Source organism: Pleurodeles waltl, chromosome 1_1 (genome assembly GCF_031143425.1).
Source record: "Pleurodeles waltl isolate 20211129_DDA chromosome 1_1, aPleWal1.hap1.20221129, whole genome shotgun sequence".
NCBI lineage: Eukaryota > Metazoa > Chordata > Amphibia > Caudata > Salamandridae > Pleurodeles > Pleurodeles waltl.
The window spans coordinates 383,042,833-383,067,090 of NC_090436.1; the positions used below are offsets into that span (position 1 = coordinate 383,042,833).

Sequence of the window (24,258 nt, forward strand, 5' to 3'; positions counted from 1 at the left end):
CAAAGTATAAATATGGCGTTAGTTTTGCGCCGAATTTGCGTCGAAAAAAACGACGCAAATTCGGCGCAAACGGAGTATAAATATGCCCCAAAATAACCATCGCAGCAGCTTGCCATCGTTAGGCCTATTGGCTTTGCCAATGCTGGTTGATTTGCACTAAGAAGATGTATCGAGCAGTATGACTTTGGGTGGCAGATAGGCCTTTTTTGCAGAGAGAAGTGAGATGCATTAGGCCACGAGTGAAAGTGGCTCGCTTTACAAAGATCTTGAAGCATTTCTCAAATGCTGAGATCACCAATCTGGCGGCCGGAGACCCTTTTATTCTTCAATAGAATAATACCCATTTTATAACCACGGTACCGATTATTTTGTCAAGATAGTCACACACATAAAACACGAATAAGGAAGCAGGCACGTTTTTCTTTTTATTTATACATTCGTATTCTGATGATGTGACATCAACCACAATACAATGTAATATTTAGTTTTAATTGAGCAAGTAAAAAAACAATGAAAACTATTTCATCATAGTGAAAAAGAGAAACTTTTTTTATTTGTTTTCACTTCCAAATTTCTGAGCTTGAAACGCTTGGAAATCTTCTGGGATAGCATCTGAAAAAAAATTACAACATGTTACACCCATGATTTAAAGGCAACACCGTCACACCTTTTATAGAAATTCCACACCTCGATAGACGACAAACAAATATATTGTCTTTGTATCTTCACATATTTTTCAAAATACATAGATGGTTTATTCTCGATGTTGTACATTACAGTATAACCAGTAAACAAATGAACTTCTGCAAACCTCATGTCCTGCTTCCTTGTCCCAGTTCTAGCTGTATCATCTCCATAAAATCAGTCTGCATTGCTGTTGGTTGGACACCGTGCTTACTCCCTTGCTCCCCTCTGTCCCGTGCTCTCCTCTCTGTCCGATTTACAACTCTGTTATCCGTCCACGGGCCTTCCGTGGTGCCGCTGGTGCACTGGCACCGGGGTCCACTGGGAGGAGGGAGTGCCCGGCCTGCTCTGCACAAATGTTTGCGTTTGCCTGCCTGGGGCCTAGCTCCTGGCTCCGTGTTTATTCTTGTGGGGGGTGGGACGGCGGAGTGTCCTCTGGCGTGCAGAGAGAGAGACTCTAAACCACGTCATTAACTCAGAGGCTGCTCCCACATAACTGCTTGTCAGGAGTTGAGCTGCTTTGCAGTCACACAGTTACAAAGTACTTCTGCTCAAGCTCGTAGGAGCGCGAAGCACTGAGGAGAGCCACTCACTATCTAAAGCACGCGCCCCAGGCCCTTGAAAAGTTACATCAGCCTGTCGGTAGAGGTCACTACCTCACTACTTCGTGGTCTAGCTGTAATTGGTGACACACTGTGAGGGGGCGGGACGCTTGCTTCTGATATAGCTGTGAATGGACAGGAATGTCAGCATTGGCATTACGGTATTATAAGAATCGCAGTTGGTGTCACTGTAAAGAACAAGCAATGGCAACGCCAGCAGGTCTTCTCTTTGTGACCTACAGGCTTTGCCAAAGACTTTTGTCAATGCTGTATAGCAGCAGTACCTGTGCTCCGTGGACCCTGGGGATCTGCAGCACCAATTCCTGGTGTCTGCGGACCCCTATGTCCGCTAACCATTACTTATGTCAATAATCAAAGGCACTTTGAGCTCATTAACTGTGTAGAGTGATTCCTTCCATGATATCAATTGTTTTTATCAAGTTACAATTATAATTAATTGATGTCTGCTGTACTGTCTCCCTAATTAATTTGATATATGGATTAATAAATTCAACGAAGGTATGCTAAAAAAACATAAAGCATTTTAAAAATGTTTTTAGTTAAAGGCTGATTTCAAGCTCAGGACAGCACAGCTGTGAATGTGCACAGTTGTTCTCATTTAGACACGCTCTGACCCTAACTAGCAATCAGTTTTTGAATTGCTTTTGATTTTATAGAAAATAATACACATTTGCACACTAAGGCCCATATTTATACTTTTTTAGGGCTGCATTTGCGTAATTTTTTTAAGCAAAAGAGGTGCAAATTTACAAAATACAATTATATTTTGTAAGTTTGCGCCGCTTTTGCGTAAAAAAATTACGCAAATGCAGTGCCAAAAAGTATAAAAATGGGCCTAAGGTGCATATTTATACTTGTTTTGTGCCGAATTTGCATCATTTTTTGTACACAAATTTGGTGCAAAACTAACTCCATATTTATTCTTTGGCGCTAGACCTGTCTAGCACCAAAGTAATGGAGTTAAAGTCATTTTTTAGACGTGGAAACCTACCTTGTGTCAATGAGATGCAAGGTAGGAGTTCCTGTGCAAAAATTTGACTCTATGGCCTTAGCGCCATATTTATCCCCTGTGCTAAAATCACGCACAGGGGTGAAGGGAGTTGGTGGGGGGGGTAGTGTGAGGGGTCAAATTTGCACCATTATTTAACGCCTGGGTCAGGGCAAGTGTTAGGGGACCTGTGGGCCTATTTCCATGGTGGAACACCATGTAATAAGCCCACAGGTGCCCTCCCTAGGCCCTAGGGACACCCCCACTCACACCAGAGGGACAGCGGAGGATGAGGGACCCCATCCCGCGTAAGTATAGGTAAGTACAGGTAAGCATTTTATTTTTTATTTTAAAGAGCCTTTGGGGGCCCTGAAATGGGGCCCCCTACATGGCACCTGGTGCACTAGCCATGCCCAGGGAACCCTGGTCCCCTGTGATGGCCATTGGGGTGGTGGGCATGACTCCTGTCTTACCTAAGACAGGAGTCAAGTGGTATGGATGGTTTTGCATCAGAAAATGACGCTAGGCTGGTTAGAGTAATTTTTTTTTACTATAACCTGCCTAATGTCAATTTGTTGGTGCAAAACCCCCTTCTCCCATACTGCCACCCCCACCTGGCTAACTTATTTTTAGGGTTAGTGCAGTTTTGCACCAAAAAGTATAAATATGCCCACTAGAGAGTCAGTGTTGTAGGCAATCAGAGACCTCTGCATGTATACGCAGGTTGACTGCCCAAAAGGCCATTCCAGGTTGTACATTTTCCCATCCACTTCTTTACATGGGCAGGTACTTACTGACTCCAAACACCTACACTTCTTGTATTGGGAAGGGGGCATGCCTGCACTTTTCATCGGAGCTGAAATACTTCCACTGCAGATTACCACTTCCCAGTAGGCAGCACAAACTCTGCCAAAATGAGCACCCAGCCTTCTAGTTTTTATGTAATCACTGTCACCTTCTGACACCATGAACTGAATGGTCTACAGCATTTCTATATGACCTGGGTCTTGTACCTGTGTTTTCGGGTGTGTAGTTTGTCTCGTACAGTTGCAGAGGAAAGTAGATGTGCTGAGGTCATATAGTGGATACTTGTTTGTATATTTTTGTGTATTATTGTTGAGGTACAAATCGTAGAAATGGCTTAGAGGCAGGTCCCTGGCTTCCAGTTGTGATTCAGGGTGGTCAGCAGGCATCAAGAGTTTAAGAACCACCACTGTACAGCATTAGCAAGATATAGTGCACAAAAAAGGCATGTAAACGCAAATGCATCGTTACTCACGCATCCTTACAAAATGCTGTGCCATTTAAACAAAAATTCTGATCCGAGATGGATTGCTAAATAAAAAACAAAAATGAAAATGTAGTTCTCCCCCTCCAAAAAAAGTAAAGAAACAAAGAAGAGTAACACAGGAGGGTGGAGGGAGAAGCACACAAGTGAAAAAGGCACCAAGAACAAGAGAAAAGGAGGCAAGAGACAGAAGGAATGGGCCTGAGAAAAAGCAGAAGGGAGAGCCAGAGGTAAGAAAAGTGACATAGAGTGGAAGGGAGAGAATGCAAAGGGAGGGTGATAAAAAGGAAAGAGAACGGGAGAGAGGGGCTAGCCTTTTAGAAAGAAAAGCTGAGGATGGCAGCAGATACAGATACTTCTGAGAATGGTGATTCTCTGCAGTTCTGCCAGCCTTCCTGCTAAGGCTCAAAAGAGCTTGTTAATGTGAATATAGAAGGACAGGATATTTTAGAATGGTTTGTGAATTTTGAAATTACATATAGTGCATAGCCTTTGAATGGTGTTGCTTGCCCACAGAAGAAAGGCAGTGACTGTGAGTAGACATGCAGGAGCTCAGATACACTATAAACACAAGAAGGAAGCTCTGATAAGACTGATGTAGCCAGCTCAGGGCTCCAAAGATTTAAATAAAACAAGTGAGTGGATATTGTTCAGTTTGAAACCTAGATTAATGGTGTGTTGCATGATTGGAATGAGTAGATGAAAGGGAAGGAGGCCAAGGATTTTCATGTCCTTAAACAGATAATGGTACGAATGTGACTAACTTAAGCAATAACAGCCTGACTTGACCGCAAAAGGTCCAAATAAACATGCAGTGTTCTCTGACAAGTTGTTAGCTACCAGGGTTAACAAGAGCCTGGGGCAAAATAGCTCAAAGCCAAAGGAAGTGAGATTCTCACCGTACTGGTTCCAAATTTGAGTGCAAGAGCCAGGGCAAATCCCAAAGGCCCAAATGAGGACACAGCCAGAAAGGGAATTTGGTTCTGAATAAACATGATTTTGAATCAAGACTACACAGCCTGGGTATTCATCACCCTCCCATGCAATAGCGCCGGCTGTGGGCTTCTGAGCAAAACTTTGGGCACTAGCACTTATTCCATTACAAATTGGTGTGAAATACCACTTCTCCATGACACACCACCTGCAAACCAATGGGCTAATGCAAATGTTAAACAAGACCCCTATGAGTATGGTGGGAACTTTGCCAGTAAAAATGAGGAGGAAGTAGGATCTTCTCCTGTCATGTCTCCTGTTCACCTACAGAGAATTTCCAGAGAAAGGGCTGTGTTCAGTCCCCCCAAACTTCTCTTTGGGCTCCCAGTGCATGGCCCACTTTTGTTAGTCAGAGTAACTTCAGAGTCATCCTGAGGACATGGTGGACTATGGCATGCACTTAGGAGATTGATGGCACAATACATTAGCCAGGCAAAGAAAAACATTCAGGCAGGCCAAGAGCTGATGAAAGGATGGTATGACCATGCTGACTGGGTAACAGGAGGGACAGGAGATGGTGAAGCTTTTTTGTCCTAGTGGTATGGGCCATATAAGGTAGTGCAGAAACCTTTTTAGGTGATGTACTTTGTGACCAGGATCTTCCACGTGATGCAGCTGAAAACATACTTCTGGAGAAACTTTACAGTGAACATTCTGGCAATGACAGAGGGGGTTGAGTACGACTGTGAACCACACCCTGACTTGTTGCACAGTGATGCTCCTGTCAAAGGGGTACATCTTGCCCCTGAATTTACCTCCAAACAGTAAGAACAATGTAGGTAGTTCCCTGGATGATTTTCCCATCTGTTCTCACGTGAACCAGTGTTGACACCTGTCTGTGCACATGACATGGATACAGGGATAGCTTGCCAGCGAAGAGCAAGGTTCACAGAATGTGAGACCAAGCTCAGGAGTACACCAAAAGTAGAGGTTGTTAGGATGTTGGATTAGGTTGTGATTGAGAGTTCCTGTATTCCTTGGGCCAGTCAAGTAGTGTATACGTCAAAACAAGGATCAAGACTTGCCCTTTTGCATGGATTACTGAGCACTCAATGATGTGACCAAGAACGATGCACACGGAATTTCCTGAGCTGATACAGTAGTGGACTGGCTAGGGGTTGCTTGCTTCTTGCGTACCCTAAATCTGTCCAGGGTTTATTGGAAGATCACATTGGTTCCTAAATAATGAAACTATGCAATAAGCAATTATGATTTTACTTAAAAACAACAATCAAGTGATAAATAGAAGAAAGGACTGGTGCGTGTTCCCTTTTAAGTGTCCATCCTTAGCAGCTCCTGGGACCTTCAATGCTTGATCAGTGCTTTTCCTATTGAACCAACATTGTCCAAATTAAAATTTTTATAAAAAGGGCACTGGTGGTGTTTGCTCCTTGTGGGTCAAGTATTATTCTTTTCTGGTAGTGTGTGTTAGTGTGCTTTTTAGTGATGTGTGATCCTATTCATGTGTGTTAGACATGTGATCCTATTCTCATTAGTAATATGTGGTGCTCTTTGTACATGTGATATACGTGATGTGTGTTCCTGTTGGTGGATTATTTGTTATCAATCTTCGGTGCTTGGGCACATACTCACATTTCATATACAATTATATCCAGAATGGCATTTTGGTGATCTCCACTATGCAGTCTCAGCATGTAATGAACAATTAAAGCATGAAAGTTAATGACAGGACACAGGAATAAGAAACAAACAGCTGATTTCAAGATACACAACAGAAATCTTACCGTTACAGCGATATTTTAAGTTCGACCAAATGATGTTCTCTTGGGAGAAGCAGAAAACACCAAGTCTCCCTCCACGCATAGTGGTGTCCACAGTAACCCCTGAGTCTGCAACCAGTTCGGGGCCTTCATAGAATCTTACCCTTTAAAAAACAAAAGTAGTAGAGTTTTCATTAGTTAGTCTATCCATCCAAGTGTGTTCACACTTGTTCCTACTTGTAGTGCTGCTCATCAATAAGATGATCTTGCAAAGGAAATTGGTCAAATTATTTCCACACATTTGTGACTTGTAAGGTATTCAAACTTCTTATTGTACGTAAACTGTAGTAAACACCACTTCAAAAATACTTTCAACAAAGTATACTATTCAGATGTCACCGTGTTTAACCACGGAATGATTTTCACATTGTTGGTTGTGAAATATCTAGTGCAAGGCCCGTATAGCCACTATGGAAAAGTGGCGTACCTTGCCACTCCAACTGCAACACTTAAGAATTTGAGGAATCCATTTAGTAAAGGCCACAATTTATCAATCCCGGCATACACCTCATTTTCTCTTGCAATATAGCACACTGGCCTCTTCTGTTCTCATCAGTTGACCATCTCACCCTCTATCTCTGTTTCCTTTTGCACAATCTATAGGAAAACTAAGATCTCCTTGATCCATAGTTTTGACGAGACTTGTGTGAAGGATCAGTGTCATTATGGTAATCTTTATTAGCCTTTGGGAGGTGTCAGGCGGAAAACTCTCAGGATATTACAACAATCTGAAATGTTTTCTACTTATGTCTACTGCCCTGATCCCCACGAGAAAAACCAATGGGTCCAGTGCCTGGTACAAGACATGGCATTTATCTACACCTTGTTCTCCTTGGCCCTTCCCCCCAATATCAGCACGGGCTGCGCCACGGGCACAGACTGTTGATGGATGTTCGGAACATAAATGTTTTGGATGTGGTTAGGGCTTGTTAACATGACTGCAGGCAATCTCTCCTGCCTGTTGTTTCACATTTGTAAAACACATGAAGTGACTGGCTAGAGGTTTGCCTGAGGCCTCTTTAGGTTACTTTTGTACTGAGTATGTGAATGTTCACAATCCCAATGACAACCTCGGAAAGGTACAGCTGGACAATCTTTTAGTTCATTTCAATCATAGTCAAAACGCAAAGAAGTCTTGGGGTTGCACCCCCCTGGGACTTGAAGAATGCAGCCAAAAGAGATAGGGGGCCTATTCTTAAGGGAATTTTAGAATATTTTAAGTAGTACTCCTGCATTACTCTTTTATGTACTCTTTCATGCCTTTATGAATTGGCCCCAAAACATCTAAATTCAAAGTAAAATGGGGACTAATAAGGAATATTAATATTCATACACAATTAGTTCAGATAGAAAGAACTGTGGCCTCCTTGCACTTTAAATAATAAACAGTTGGCATTTCATGGCTGATTCACAAAGACATGTAAGACTATGATTAAGAATTCCTCTGGTGTACCTCTACCTGTACTCATAAATATCTTTGTGAACTGACCCCGTATAATATCAGTGAATCAAGAGATGATCCTGTCGGATGGCTTAGACAACATACATTTAGGTCAATTTAAAAAACAGCTCTTGGGTCGAATCTATATGAAGATATCAAAAACTCACTTTCAAAATTACAAACTTACAAATGTATTTCCATCTCTTCCTATTTTAGAATTAGCTTTCTTATCACATATATGTTTAGCTTTCTTTTTTTCAAATTCTCTATCAACTTTCAGCGTATGGACACTAATCTCCCTTTCCTTCATTTGCAATTTGAGACCTAGTTTTCCTTGTTTCCCTGCTCTTCCCTTGTAGGTGCATCTCCCCAGCTTCACTAGTACTAAACAGGGTTGATCAATACCGGTTTGAAAACAGTCAATGTTATTATTTCAAATGTATCTCTTTTGTGTGTTTTTCGATATTGACTAAGTACTGAGTGGGGCATCTATTCCTAGATGGAAATTGTGTCTAGGTTTGAAAATATTTTGCATTGTGAATTATGGAGCATTTATATAGTGCTATTATGGAGAACTTATATAGTGCTTTACTACCACTAATTTGGCCATTAAAGCACTATGTAGTTCCTTTCTGGTTTGTGCAAGCTGTATTTTGTGTATGCTTGAAGATTATGAGTGATCTTAATCAAAGTGTGATTGATAAGGGACAGATGGGTGCCCCAGTTTTGCAAGTATTTATTTAGTGCTCTGCACGCTGTACACCTCCATCTAAGAGATCTGGAGTGTATTGTTCTTCCATACCTTCTCTAGTTGGCCACGTGCATGGTCAAATTAGCACATTTTGCTATATTAATGGCACATTCTATCACTGATTTGCTATCAGAGATCAGGAAATACTTATTCGACAGGGGGAACTGCAAAGTCTCAACTACTTGTCTGAATTCTAAGTGAGTAGAGAGCTTTCTAGTTCCAGAAATCGTCCAGAAGTTAGTAGTCTGAACTGAAAACAGTGTACCTCAATGGTAATGTCAACCTTGCTCAGTAAAGCTGGAGTTACAGAAGGACTGGCCCTGCACCCTGAACGGCTTGATGTGTGATCCAGAAGGCCTGGAATAAGATATGCCTGCCCATATGGAGCCAGTGAAGTGCTGTGACCTTCTTGTCAAAGATGTAGTAGTAGTCACCTGGGAGAAAATATCTGCGAAGCAGGATGGTTGGGGCCCCAAGTGTTCTATGGAAATAGCCTTAGTGGGAGAATTCTAGTATGTTTTTGAAGGCAGATTCGGGTACTTGATTTACCTGAGGTATTAGCAGAGATCGTAGTCTAGATTCACACCTTACCAGATGGAGAAAGTTTGTTTACCTCTGGTCTGCAAACAACATTACAGGATAACCGAAGTGTTAGAAGCGATGAATGGACTAATACTATGGAGCACGACATTTTCTTTATCAGATAGGCACCTACATTAAGCCACAAGTACCTGGTAAGATGAACACCCACTGTTTGGTTAGTGAGAAGTGGTGACATAAGTGGTGAAAAAAGAAACTAGAGGTCTAGGGCTGGATTTTCCATCTGACTTATTACAAGTGTCTTAGGATATAATGCACTTGTAATAAGGTGGATGAGATATTTGTCATGTTTGTGTCAGAGTAACCCATCCGCCAAACTCTAAATTAAACCCATAGTCATTTTAAGCTGACAACTACAATTTAAAATTTCTAAAATTGTGAGACTTACAAAAATGGCCTGATAACATAGTGTACCATAAACCTTGGGTCTTATATCAGGAGTGTTCTGGGGACAGAAAAGGTTACAGATGCTTGTGGGACCTCTTCTACAATAACAAGTTCATGGGACACAACCACATCCCCCACTCCCCCTCCTTCCACCTCAACAAGCCAATCCACACACACACACACACATACAGGTAATGACTTACATACACAACAGATAGCACAAACCTACCCATATAGGTCCCCTTGCAATGTCCACACATGGACACCATAATCCAGTGTGAGTGCACCGTCATTGTGGTGGTAGCATTCATTTAGCAATGAATGATGACACCACAATGACAGTTGTGTATGTGTCTGATGCATGTTGTGCCAGTGTGTCCCCGGCCATGTGTGACACCATCATGTACCCCACATATGTATGTCACAGTAATCTTTAAAAAATGACTGTGACATGGATATGCCTGTAGTGGTCCCGACCCCCTGTGCAGTGCCCACCCAACGTGCCCTACCTATGAGCCCAGAGATGATGGGTTGTGTTTTCTCCTTGGGTCGGAGGTAGCAAAGACGGCAGGTGTTGTCCAGTCATGTCCAGTTGAAGACAGGGGTGGAATGGGGAAAAAAGGTGAGGTTTCTCTCCTTTTGCTCCCCAATCCGCCAACTCAGACATGGAGGTTGGACCACCACTTTCTTCTTGGCAGTAAGGCACATCCAAATCTGCACTGTAGGAAGCGTAGTTGGGGTTCCGTCGGCATCCACTTTTCTCTTTCCCGTCGTCGATGCCGGCAGCGTTTCTTGGCAGAGACGGTGGTTCAAATGTGGGCTTTCATCTATGGGACTGCCAAAATCTAAATACGGCAGGTGGACCGGTTTTCAGTTGAAAAGTCGACAATGGGATCGTTACCGCCAACTTATAAATCAGGCCCTCTGTGTTTTAAAATCCTCTTTAGGTAGAGAGGGCCAGAACAGTGCAGAGCCCTAAAGGTGAGAGATAGGGCTTTAACAATATCCTCTGTTTGATGGGAAGCCAGTGTAAAGATTTCAGATTTTGCCTCAATCTGTGTCTTTTTGGGCATCTCAGAATGAGGCAAGCAGCTGCATTTTCGGTTAGCTGCAATTTGTTATGAAGTCCTACAGGCAGTCCAAGATACAGTGAGTTGACATAGTCTCACTTAGCTGTAATCATTGCGTGGATTACCATCTTACAAGACTGTCCAGGTGAGGGACGCAAGTGTCTTTTTAAAAAGATTTTAAGAGGAAGAAACAGGTGAATGTGGTGTTTCTCAGCTGAGGCTTGCATGATAGCTGACTATCAAAAATGACACCAAGGTTCGTAACTGTTTCTTTCGTTATGGGGGGATGGGGGAGAAATGACCTAAAACAACTGGACACAAAGATGCATCTGCTGGAGAACATAAGGCTCCAAATGATAAAATTTCACATTTTTTCTGAATTTAGCTGCAGATAATTCTGCGTCATCCACTGCACAATGGTGGTCAAGCAGTTTTGTGCAGTTTCCACCAATTTGCGGTCCATTTGTTGATAGGAGAGCATCAACTGGGTATCATTGGGGTAAGAAACCAAATTAAAGCCCTAGGTCTCCACTAGCTTGCCCAGTGATGCAAGGTAGTTATTCTAAAGAATAAGGCAGAGTCCTGAGGGCCCCACATCACATTTTCTTCAGGTCTGATGAAAACAGAGGGAGGTATACAGCTTGTTCTCTGTCAGATAAAAAAGGTTTTAGCCATTTATTTGCCATCTTACTGATACCAGCATCTCTCAGCTGGTCCAACAGAATCTCATGGGAGATGGTATCAAACACAGCTGAGCGATGTAGCAAAATGACCACTGCTTGTCTGCCCAGGTCTCAGTTGTTTCTGACAAATTCTGCCACTTCTAAGAGTGGCACTTCCGTACTGAAACTTTTATGAAAGCCAGATTGGGAGAGGTGCAGTGAGTCATTAGCTTAGATAAAATGAGCGATCTGTTCTAGCAGTTTGCATAGGGACGGCAAAAGGGAGATCGGTCTATAATTCATTCAGACAGGTGAGATCTGAGTTCAATTTGTTTTACCAAAGGGAGAATCATGGCCTTCTTCCATGATTTGGGAAAGATGCCTAATTTTAGTGATTGATTGTGGATCTTGTTAATGTGTTTGCAGAGTGCACCAGACATTCATCTGAGAGTACGAGGTGGGCAAGGATCTTAAGGCGACCCCGATCTCACTGAAGCAAGAGCGGATTCTATATCCTCTAAACGGATAATCTTAAAAAACTGATAAAGAAGTTCTATCTGCATGTAAAAGTGTTTCTGGATGTAATTCAGATCTACTTGACTAATGGGGCAGGAGGTTTTATTATCCAAATCCAGATTGGAATAGATGTTAGTGATCTTCTCCTGGAAAAAATGTTGGAAAAATTACCACATAACATTTGAGATGTCTCTATGTTCTGATTAGTGAAGGTTGGAGAAAGAAAAAGGCTTTACAACCCTAAATATTGCTTTGAACACATTACCCTCTAAACTGGCAATTGTCAATTTGTTTGGCAATGGCTGCTGATCTTGCTTTGAATATGCTCTTGTGAAAGGCCATGAAGAGCAGTTTGTAGATGATTTTATCATTTTGGTCATATTTGTCCCACCATTTTACCACTAAGCATTTACAAGTACTTTTTTCATTATGTAAATCTTGCGTAAATCAAGAGGCAGAAGGAGTATAGCATTTTGATTCAGCAGATTTTACCGGGGTACGTTATGTAAAGCTTCCACAAGATGGTTGCCAAAACCTTTGACCATTATATGAGGTGTGGATCCTGAGTCCCACCCTACTTTATTTATCTCCTGGACTAAGTCGATTCCTGTGATTTTATGGCAATGGCATATCATAGGAACCAACATGGCTTCCACATTTGCTGGTTTTTGGTCAAGCCAGTACAAAGGTACTACGTAGCGGTCAGACCAGATTGTAGGATACGGGGGGTCTTACACACCAAGGGCCTGATTTAGAGTTTGGAGGAGGGGATTACTCCATCACAAACGTGACGGATATCCCATCTGCCTTATTATAATTCCATTATCGCCTATGGAAGTTGTAATATGGTGAACAGGATATCCGTCACATTTGTGACAGTGTAACCCCTTCACCAAGCTCTAAATCAGGACCTAAATCCAGCACCTTCTAAAAATAAGGTCCAACTGATGTCCTTTATAAAGAGTTGGCTCCAAATTTATTAAAGAGAGATTTAAGTCCTCAAGGCATTCTCTTATTTGTAGTGCGCATTTATTCATAAGATCATCCATATGGACACTGAAATCACCAATCACTGAGAAGTTTGCATATTTGACATATAAAGGAGCTATGGCTTTGACCAACTGTTCGACAAAGTTGGCAAAGCAGCCAGGAGGGCAGTATATTAAGGTACCTCAGAAGGGAGAATGATCTGAAATCTTTAAGAAAAAAACCCATCCCTTGTGGTGTCCCAATATCTTCCAAATTAGAGGTAGTACAACTGAAGTGAGAGCGATGGACACTAGCAAAGCCACCTCCTACTTTGTTCTCCCAGTGAGAGAAAACCATTCAGTACCTGTCTGTTATGGCAAGAGCTATGACAGAGCCTAACGTCTCATTCAGCCAGGTCTCAGAAATGAAAACAGCAACCCACACATTCTCGGAAAGAAGTTCCCAGACATCAAATTTGTGTTTTACAAGAGATCTTGCATTGATAAGGCTGACACTGATCTGATTATTCAACAGGTCCACCTTCTCTTTAGGCCTAGGACCTTCATACTTGTGGGACTTTCAGTCATTATTAGGGAGAACTGGATGGCCTGGGGTCAGTGTAAACTGACAAAACCTACAGGACAAGAACTTAATGAAATCTGCATCGAAAAAGATCTTACAGTCGCAGTTCTGATTCCTCAAAGCATAGAAGACTTCCCTGCTGTATGTTATATGGGGACTAGCCTGAGAGGATACCCCTTCGCGCTTGGGTGCATATGGGACCCGGACGGGTGCAGACAGACTTGCCTTTGGTGTGCCCTAGGCACATCTGCATTCCGGTCAACATTTATGTGCGGTCAGAAGTGTGTCACGTGGCAGCCAAAACACCACTAGAGAGCTAACCTTTAAAAAATGGTGCCTATTAATTGAACCAGCATGGAGAAAAAAATGTCTGAACAAGCAGCTGAGGGACACCATTAATTCCCACCCAAAAAACTCCAGTGTAAGACACCTTCCTCTCTCGAAACAAGGCCCATATTTCCAAGGAGCTTTAGGCTGCTGCAGCATCATTTTTTTCCGCAGCGGTGGCCCAATCAGTGCTCCACACTGCTCCAAATTTACAAACTAATGCATTGGGCCCAATGCAATAGTTTGTAGATGCCTGCGTCACATTATACCTGCACTAGGTATAATGTATGCAGGGTAGGCGTTCCCACATTAAAAGCCATGTAGAACTGATGCAGAGAAATTTACAACTTTTCACTGCATCACTCTACGACTTGACTGTGTCAAAATCCCTACGCCTCTCCAAAACAAGGCGTAAGGATTGATGCAGGGCTTTTAACATGGGACTCACCTCTGTCTTCTGACACGTTGCTGGAACTGCATCAGTCTTTCTGACACTTCAGTGAATCCTTGTGCCATGGAGCCCTGTATTGTAAATACAGCGCATCCATGGCACCATAAGGGCATTTGCGGAAGACGCAAGAAAACTGACACATCAATGCTGATGAGTCAGTTCTAGTAAATGTGGCCCCAAGGCCCTCATTTAGGATGGAAAACCGCGACTCTGGTTTTCCATCCGCTGGCCCTATTACGAGTTTTTCGCTGGGCCAGCAGGCAAAAACAGTGTTTCCACCCGCTGGCCCAGTGGGAAATTGGCCACAACATTGACGTCGGCTCGTAATTGAGCCAGCGGCAATGTTGCGGTGGATTGGGTGCGACAGCACCCGTTGCGCTTTTCAACTGCCTGTAATTCGGTCCCCCAGCACCTCGTCTCCACCAGCCTTTGCCTGGCGGTGGGACTGCCATGCAAAAGCCAGCAAAGAGGGGACTCGTAATCCCCAGGGCTGCCCTGGTGGATTAAGACCACAGGCACTGCCAGGCTGTCGACTGGTGGCAACCTGGCAGTGCCGGCGGTCCAACCGTGGCAGGTCCGCCAGGGTCATTATGTGGAGGCCGGACCGCTGCTTTGGCGGCGGTCCGTCCTCAACCGCAGCCATGGTGGTCTCATGACTACCAGGGTCGTAATGAGGGGCCAAGTCTCTAAAATGAAGAGGACTCAGAGAATATTAGAACAACAAAAAAAGTTAAAAAAGAAAAACATCTGTTAAAATTTAAAACAGAAATTACCCCTTGCATAGCTGCATGTCATTTATGTGCAGTCAGGAGTGTGTCACATGGCAACCTAAACGTCACTAGAGTGACAACCTTAAAAAAATGCTGCTCTATCAATGGAATCTGCACAGAAAAAAAAATGTCTGTGGAAGAAGGGGAGGGAACCAGTAATCCCCACCAAAAGAACTCCCTTCCTAATACAAGGAGGAACTCTTTAAGATGATAATGCTTCCTTGCTTACTGCACTTGAGTAAGCTAATTAGTAAAATAAAAATGTGTATGATATTATTTATAATTCCGTATTGTAAATTTGTACGTGTTTCTTACTCTGTAAAATATTGTGTGGAATTAATTTTAAACTGCTAGCTGGATGGTCGGTGGTCTCTTTCCTTAACCAACAAGATTTAACAATACAAGGACGAAATCTGAAGTGTGTTTTGGCAGAAGTGCGAATGTTCTCAAGTTTTTTTTAATATACTTTCTATTAATTTTGCCAACAGTTTGTACAGTTCAATATCAATTGTCATATTGCATCATACATATCTCATTGATTTCTGCAGCATTATGACAAGTGTACAATCACAGGATCCAATCCAAATATCATATAAACTAATTGAATCCCCAGCTCCCCTCTCCCCCTCAGCTTCTCGTGCTGTTAATATCATAATCTTTATTTTTGTAACATGTTCATAGATTAAGAATCATGTGGTGTAAACAGCATATTTTGCATCTTTATGTGGGCTTTGTAGGCCCAGTTGCCCGTCACCCCAATGTCGCTGTTATAAACTCACTCTCCCCTTCAGAACATAATCGTATCAATCTAGCTTCGCTCAGGCCAACCATTATATCTCCACTGTGCAGTTTCCTATGGCTCAACCCCAGCTCTAGTTTCGGTCTCTATTCCGCTCTGGAGCTCCATCAACATCTGTCTCCATGCTGCCAAATCATCTTCCAGCCGCTCATCACGTCTTACCTGTTTCATTCGTATTTCCTCCACCACTGCCCATTCAGACATATCGCGCCACCACTCTTTGTATTTTGGGAGGGCTCACACTCATTCATCTCCTAGTGATACGTGGTTTAGCCAATACTAAACAGAGCATTAGAAATTTACGGCTAAGCTTTTTCTATGGTGGAGCAGGGATCAGGTCAAGCAACATCTCCCGCGGGCTACATGGAACCTCCCAGCCTGTAAACTTTTTTAACATTTCTTCCCAGTAAGTCCCTATCAGGGAGCAACTCCACGCCACGTGAAGAAAGTCTGCTTCTGGCACTCCACAGCACGGACACATCATAATGGGTGGGGTAAATTATGTGTGGGGTCATAGCCGAAAGGTACGCCTGATGGGTGTAGTTATATCGTATGAGCTTAAAAGGTGCACTGGAGCTCACAGTGTGCACCCTCATGTGTACTAGTTTCCAGTCTCGCTCAGGGATGACCTCACCCAATGCCTCCTCCCACTTGCCATGTATCTTAGGTATGATCTCCGGTAGATCCTCCCGAAGTGCACGATACAGATGTGATATTAATCTACGGCCCCCTTATGAGTCCAGTTAGCTGGTCAGCGTTTCTGAGGGTAAGGGCTCATCTGAGAAACAAGGACAGATGTGGGGTATAGCTGATATTTTAGCATATTGTAGGTATTGCCCGGGTCCCAACAAGAAGGAGTCATTTGTTTTGACACTTGTAAAAAATTGGCCACCGAGATACAGATCTCCAAGCACGTAAATGTTCTCAAGCTGTTATATTTACGGAATGCTTCCTTCCAGCATGAAAATGAAAGAAACAAAGGAATCCATTATATTTCAAAGATGTTATTTTACTTCTGGTGGAAAAGATTACATGAATCTTGCATTTTAGAGTTATATGTGTCGGGATAGAAAAAGAGAAAATGTTTTTATTTGATTTTTGTGTAACATTTGAGTTTCCATGTTGACAGAATATTATGTATCAAAATGTGTCACATTTATTTTTAATCCCCTTTACATGATTTGTTTGTATTGATCAAAATCTGATAAGAAGACTGAAATTTGTTGGCAAGCAGCTCACTGAGCTCATTTCCAGCATCATACATTAGCAGCACACACTTGGGCTCACTTTAGAAAGCCCTTTTTATGGGTACTTCGCACTCTTTGGGCTTTGGGTGCTCTGTTGTTCAATCTAATGATTTGAATGTTTGATTATGCTCTTTTAATTTCACTTGTGTATTGTGATTTTAAGTCAATTTATGTGCCATGAGCATACCACTTTAATGATTTATAGGCATAGCTTTTGGTGGACATTACTATTGTAAAGTTATTTGTATTTACTGAACATATCTAATATTGTGAAAAAAAACAAGTGAGTGCCTTTGATGGAATTCTTTGCAGCAGAGTTTCTGAATCCACTTTGCCTCCCTATTATCCTGCAGACTGAGCTTTCTTGGCAGAACAGAAGCATTTATAGTTCTTGGTGGAGAACTGCGGTGGCCACTAAAATAATTTCGTCCTCAAATTTATTTGAAAATTCTGTGGACAGTCGACACTGCTCCAAGGAGAGGTGATCCAGTCCAGGACTGGTGAACATGAGGCACTTTTGATGTGGGAGGTAGAAGTGTGTGTCTAGTGCGGAGTAGAATGTATGTTGTTTTTGTTGATGGTTGTAATAATATAATGCCACTGTTGCTGATTATTTGTTGACACTTACTGTATTTTATTATTCATTTTTTGGTCTTGTGGGCTCGTGAGTTAGGCGTAGTGCTTGTGAAGGATTAAGGTGTGGTATTCCAGGTTCCCCAGGTTTTAAGTTTATGATTTCCTTAATGGTTAAGGTGTGAGTGTGTACTAATTTCGAATGGAATAATGGTAGTAGTTTATTTGTGCAAAGGGTAAACTATGTTGTGTCCTGAGATGGTTGTTGCTGGTCTAGGCCTGGCTCGTGCTGTGATTGTGCAACACCTATAAGTATTAGTGTACTTGTGGTGAGTTTGAATTTTCTTCCTGTTTCCCTATTATCATAGACACAGTTGTTAATTGTTTTAGTATATATTGTATTTGTGACACATTCGTTTGTACTCATTCACATTTGTTTGTATTTGTTTTTCTTTTATTAGAATTTTGTGGTTTTAACAATGGGGGGAAGTCTGGTAAGTTTAAGAAGCTGCTTAATGAGATGTGACCATCTCCGCTGCTGGGAAGCCCAGCCCATGAAAAGCTTAGGGTTGGAATGCATGCTTGTTTGCAGCTGAAACAGTGTAGGGTGTGTTGCATGTAGGGTAGCACTTCTGCCCCCACAAAGGGCCAGAAAGTGCTATATAAATGTTGTACTACAATTGTAGACCTTTCATTATTAACAGAATTAATGTTAAGTATTTGTAAATTATGTTTGCCTTCTGATTAGCTTTGAGATGTACTTCGTTTTTCAGTCATTGCACAACCTCTAGAGCATTTTTAGTAATTATGTTAACAAGTTTGCAGTATCACAATGGACGTTTTTACAGGATGTAAACTGACAAAGTTTGCAAGGACCTTGGTGTGCCGAAATGTCAGCACTTTGGAAATAACAGAGTTTTGGAAGGGCAAGTTGTAGCTAACGGTCAGTTTGATAAGCCTCCTTACAGCGTCTGCAATCCATCACACACACACCACACTCCACACACACACACACACACACACACTCTCTCTAAACAAACTGAAACCCAGCCAACTCTCTGCCAGGAATACACCCCTTCCTTAGATGACCACAACAAGTCCTTGCCTATATAGACAACGATCACAGGTCTCGAAAGCAGCAGCGCATGCCAGAGACAGTAGATTGCAACTTCACAACAGAACTATGTAACAGGTCTCAGTGTTCAGCCTACCCTCCAAAATAACACTGGGGTAAAACCAAACTTTTCACATGCCCTAACCAATAGCAGGCTAGCTGTGAAAACTGTGACCGTATCTGAGATGTTACTGCTGACAATTTACTATAAATCCTACCTACCATCAAGCGACAGAGCAATGAAGTCAGTACAGTAACCCTAATGAACCTGATTCTTGGAAAAGAGAACATTCTGTGCAGGGAACATGATCAAGCAAGGTGAAGTAGTGTCACACTTACTTATAAGTTATTCTATGCAACCACAGAGTGACCTAAAGTGAACTCCTTAATAATAACGTCAAGTGCAGTGCATCACAGCCTTCTCCTTCCTCTGTATAGTCGTGTACCTTCCTCATAAGAAAACATCACTATCCACATTCCCCTCTCGCCTTTCCTTGTCTTACAGAGTTTTTTCATGGGTTCTTTAAGCATCGCATGAGATGGCCCATCAAACAGCTATGCAATGCTGAAAGCTTTGCGACAGACATGGATAACTTTGGCTTTGTTCATTTTGTTGACATCCCCACTAACATAGTTAGTCACTGCCCTGACCTGATATTGTCTTTAGTCCTTAACCTTTTGTATTGACATGTAATGGTCTTATCATGGCCTCATTGCATTCAACATCAATGTCTTGATTATCTACCAGTAATCTACCTTACTCTTACTACTAATTATGCTTGTCCCAGTCATTATTTCATTAGATGTATTCCACCATCAGAAAAAGGGGAAATTCTAAGAAAAAGTCTCAATGCAAACCCCACTTACCCTGGGTAGCATAAGAGAGGTGACAGCTTCTTTTACAAACAAAGCACTTTTTGGAAGCTTGAGGGTGGGTGCTCTGTAATGACTGGGGCAAGGATAAGTAGCACTAACAGTAACAAAGATTACCAGGAAGTAATCAGGCTGTTTCCTTGGCATCCCTCATCCCTATCATTACTTCCTGAGCTGTACCAAAGCTGAGAGGCCTACGCAAGAAATTAAACAGGAGCCACCAAATATATCCCCCACCTTTTAATGCATACTTAGTAACAAAACAGACATAACATAAATGTCACAGTCATGAAAACAAAAGAAAGATTTACTTCAGGAGTAACAGATTTCAAAACACCTGAATCAAACTTTTCATTGCAGAAAGAAACTCTAGCAAACGTTAATGATTATTGAATTTGTGATGTGAAGCACAAGTCCTGGCACTGCATATCTTTTTCAAAGAAACGCTCTGAATCTCTCCTCATGGTGCAGTTATAGCTCTTTCTGACCGCCCTGAATCTTTTAAGGTAGAGAAACAGCTTGCTTGAGTAAGCCAAAATAATGGTAGATTTAATACATTTGCTTGTGGCCATGGATGAAACCACAGTCCCTTGATCAGGCTATCAAGAAATGCTTTGATTTTCTAAAGGTGCTGGACCTGTCAAGATATGTTAACAAACTCCAATCAACCAATTAAATCAATGCTTCCTCCTCAGAAGGTGTAATAGGAAAGAAAGCTGGCAACACCACTACTTAGACCTACAAAAATAAAAGAGATTTTAGGTAAATGGTTGGATCAGGTTTATAAATGGAACCAGCATCATAAAATATCAAACAAGGAGGATGGCACAATAAGGAATACAACTGTCCAATTTTACAAGAAGATGTGATAGCTACCAGAAAGGCTATCTTAAAGATTAAAAACGTAAACTGAAGCAAGAGCTTCAAAACGATGAGCTTCAAGAACTAGGACTACCAAGGGTATGTCCCTAGAGGGATATACAGTATTAACTATGGGCCTGGGAAAGGAAAAAAACTTTTAATTAATTTTCCCCCTTCCAGTAAATATCCACAGTTTTAACAGAAGGCAGCCCACCACATCTTTTGAGTAGAAACAAAAAGGTTAAGAAGAAAGCGTACCCAAAATATTTGCCTGAACTAGATGGAAAGGAAGCCTTTTATGCTGCATGTCTTTAATTTCAATCTCAACATCAATAGAGATAATCTGATCATTAGAGGAGGTTGTGAAGGATAAATAGCAGAAACTAACAGATGAGAACTCAAGGAGGGCAAACTACCAGAGATTTCCGGGGAGGCCAATAATCTCTGCTACCTCCACCTGAACGCTGGACAGGACTCATGAGATCAAGAGAAAGGAGGCAAAGGCATCCAACACTTTCTTGGGCCAGTTCGCAGATTGAGCATTCACACCCCAAGTTTCTTCTCTGTATTTAAGGAGCAAAACATGGGGAGATAAGCATTAGTTTTGGAAGCAAAGCGACCCAGAAGTGTTGAGCCAAAACGTGAACACACCTTCTGGAATATTACTGGGCACAAAAAGTTGTTTTGGGATGACAGAAACAGTCTGCTCCATTAGTCTGCCTTGAGCCCGTGCTGCCCCTTGATTTGAGAGGCTAAACAAGACAGAGACACTAGATGACTCTTGGGTCAAGTCCCCAAATGGATCGTTAGAGTATTCAGAGACCTGGAACCAGTGCCCCTCTGTTGGGTTATGCAATCTACTGTCGCTATATTGTATGGTTTTACCAGGACATTGTGATCTTGAACATGAGTCTGAAAATGTTAGAGAGCTTGGAGGATTGCTGATATTTCCTTCCAGTTTGATGATTTGTGATTCTCCAAGAGAGATCAAAGAGCTTGAAAGGAGTCACTAAAACAGCTACCTGAACCATGAAGCTGGCATCTTTGATGAAATCAAAAGGGCATTTGGATGCACTGGAGGACTTTTGTAGATTGATGCAGGATCTACCCACCAGTGTAGGACTGATATGATCCCAGTTGTAAATTAAAGTATACCCTCTAGTGACTAAAATTATGCCTACCAATGACTCTGAAAATGTAATAAGAGTGGCCCAAGATGAAACTGAGCCCCTGGATCTATAAACATAGATGACATCATGAGACCTTAAATTTCCAACCTCTTGTTTCCGGCAGAACTGCCATGTCTAAGTACATCCTGAAGCTGGCCAGTATGAAGATCATATCTTTAGCCAATGCCTTGGAAGACTGACCTCCCATGGAGCATGGATCAGTCAGTAGACAAGATAATAAAACACTAGTAGATCTTGAAGATTTTTTGTATGCAAATCCTCTATGAGATAAAGCAGTGGTTCTTCACCTTTTGACTTTTGTGGAACCCCACTTAATCATTAATGGAACCTGGGGACCTCACTGATTCAATATTGGAATCCGGGGACCCACACTGAGGGGGTCATTCTGACCCTGGCGGTCCAAGACCGCCAGGGCCACGAATGACGGAAGCACCGCCAACAGGCTGGCGGTGCTTCCAAGCCCATTCTGACCGCGGCGGTAAAGCTGTGGTCAGAAAACCGGGGCCGGCGGTTTCCCGCCGTTTTTGCCCCGGCTGGGCGAATCTGCCAGGGCAGCGCTGCCCTGGGGATTCTGACCCCCTTACCGCCAGCCTGTTTCTGGCGGTTTTCACCGCCAGGAAGAGGCTGGCAGTAAGGGGTGTCCTGGGGCCCCTGGGGCATGGGCAGTGCAGGGGCCCCCTAACAGGGCCCCATGAAGCTTTTCACTGTCTGCCTAGCAGACAGTGAAAAGCGCGACGGGTGCAACTGCACCCGTCGCACAGCCGCAACACCGCCGGCTCCATTCGGAGCCGGCTCCTGTGTTGCGACCCCCATTCCCGCTGGGCCGGCCGGCGCTAACTTGGTTAGCGCCCGCCGGCCAAGCGGGAATGTCAGAATGAGGGAAGCGGTATTTTGGCCGCATGGCGGCCAAATGCCGGTTCCCGCCTGGCGGGTGGCTACCGCCGCCCACCAGGGTTGGAATGAGGGCCTGAGTCTTAACTGGATGCAAAGGACCCTGGCATAAGAATTTTTGATTACTTGAACCTCAAAACACTACACAAAATATACAGAAACAAATATTCAACAAATACACAAATGATTAAATATTTTATTTAATTCACAAATATTAAAAAAGTCAACATTTTAATTTTAATAGGGGGTTAGACCTTTTCTCAATTCAATTGAGGCCACTCATCATCCATGCTATATTCTGTTAATTGCACTTCCATTGCTCCCACAAATCAACCTGAGGATACTTTCTTAACCCTCTAATTTCAGATTCCTTCACATTTAGAAAATGTTTCTAAATTTTCAGTTGTACATTTTGCTTCTTCATTTATATACACTTTATTTATCTGTTAATATTATTTTGTAATCACTTGCAAACCCCAGGGGTCCCCAGACCACAGGTTAAAACAACTGAAATTAAGAATTAAATGTGACAAAAACTGTGACGATTGAATGTACTTTCATGATGTAAAATAGTTTCTCATGACCTGTAGAGAAAACACATCCTTGGATGTGGAAGGAACACCAAAAAGCCATTAGCAGGAGGTGGGGGATGAATACTCCTCTGGCTCTTCCAAGATGTGTAGATATGATCGCCTAGTGATTTGAGCACTCAGTGTTGAGATGTGTGTGTGTGACCTGCCAGTGATAGGTTCAAAGCTCATAAAGGATGGCAGACTTTCAACCTACTTAGGTCAGAAAAATTAGGAACAATTTCAACTGGGTAACAACAATTGTATATAAAATTTTCTATGTAAAGTGCTTTGGATAAAAGTGCTATATAAATGACAGATTAATATAATAATAATAACAGCAATAATAATAACAACAACTATTATTATTATTGTTATTTTGATATCTCAAAACAATGGTTAGAGAGGGCTGACTCAAAACCTTCCCCATGTATATTGTAAACTGCTTGTCTTACAGCCATCTGTTCTGACAGACTAGACTTAAAAAGGGGAGGGATTATCTGCTGCCCATATGAGGCTGGAAGTATTATGTGAGATTTTGTGGGGCCAAACTTAGCATATGGGACCCAGCAAGGCCGCAGAACAAAGCAGGGACCTATGCCCGACATGAGGAAAAGAGAAATCCGCAGGCACCATCATTCAATCACTCACACATCCCCTGACCGCTCACTACCTCTTCCCTTACTACTCTCGCCCTCCCCGCTACGCTACCTTGATACAAGTCCTAATTGCCATTTGCAAGATTTACTACTCTGAAGCAATGTGCAAGTCCCCTGCCCCTGCTTTAGTTTAGACCGAATGCATTTAAAGCACAAGCATTCAACATATTGCTATTCCTATTGGTAATCTGTTTTGAATATTACAGTGGGCTGTAAAGAACAACCTTAACTTCTGATTTCAGCTGAGCAAGATCAGAGAAGCTGAGTGGTCCCCAGGCACAGGAGAAAAGTCAAAGTATTTATGAGGAGAGCGCTTCCATTGATATGATTTCTATTCCGTTAATTGCTCATGCATTTTTAATATGATTTCCATTATGATACTGTAGTATTTTATAGCTAGCCACCTTTTCAAAATCCATTAGCATTATCACAAGAGCAAATTTTTATTATAACTAAATAGAAATACACTACAGATAGAAAATGATCAACATTTCTCAAAAGAACATAGATTGTTTGATGTAAAGTGTGAGAAATATTAGTTTAAATTGATGGTAGTCTACCACATGTAATAAAGGCACTTTTCTTGTTAGATCCACTTA

At 42.2% G+C, this 24,258-nt stretch overlaps 1 protein-coding gene across 1 annotated transcript in view; it reads right to left on the minus strand.

Annotated features, from left to right (window-relative positions):
- Nucleotides 1-400: 400 nt before the first annotated feature.
- THBS4 (thrombospondin 4) overlaps nt 401-24,258 on the minus strand; it is a 201,847-nt gene continuing 177,989 nt past the window's right edge. Inside the window, exons 21-22 of the mRNA XM_069223165.1 lie at nt 6,322-6,461; nt 401-612 (exon numbers count right to left, since the gene is read on the minus strand). Coding sequence (XP_069079266.1) covers nt 551-612; nt 6,322-6,461 — 202 coding nt within the window. The 3' untranslated portion in view covers nt 401-550. The remainder of the gene's footprint in view (nt 613-6,321; nt 6,462-24,258) is intronic.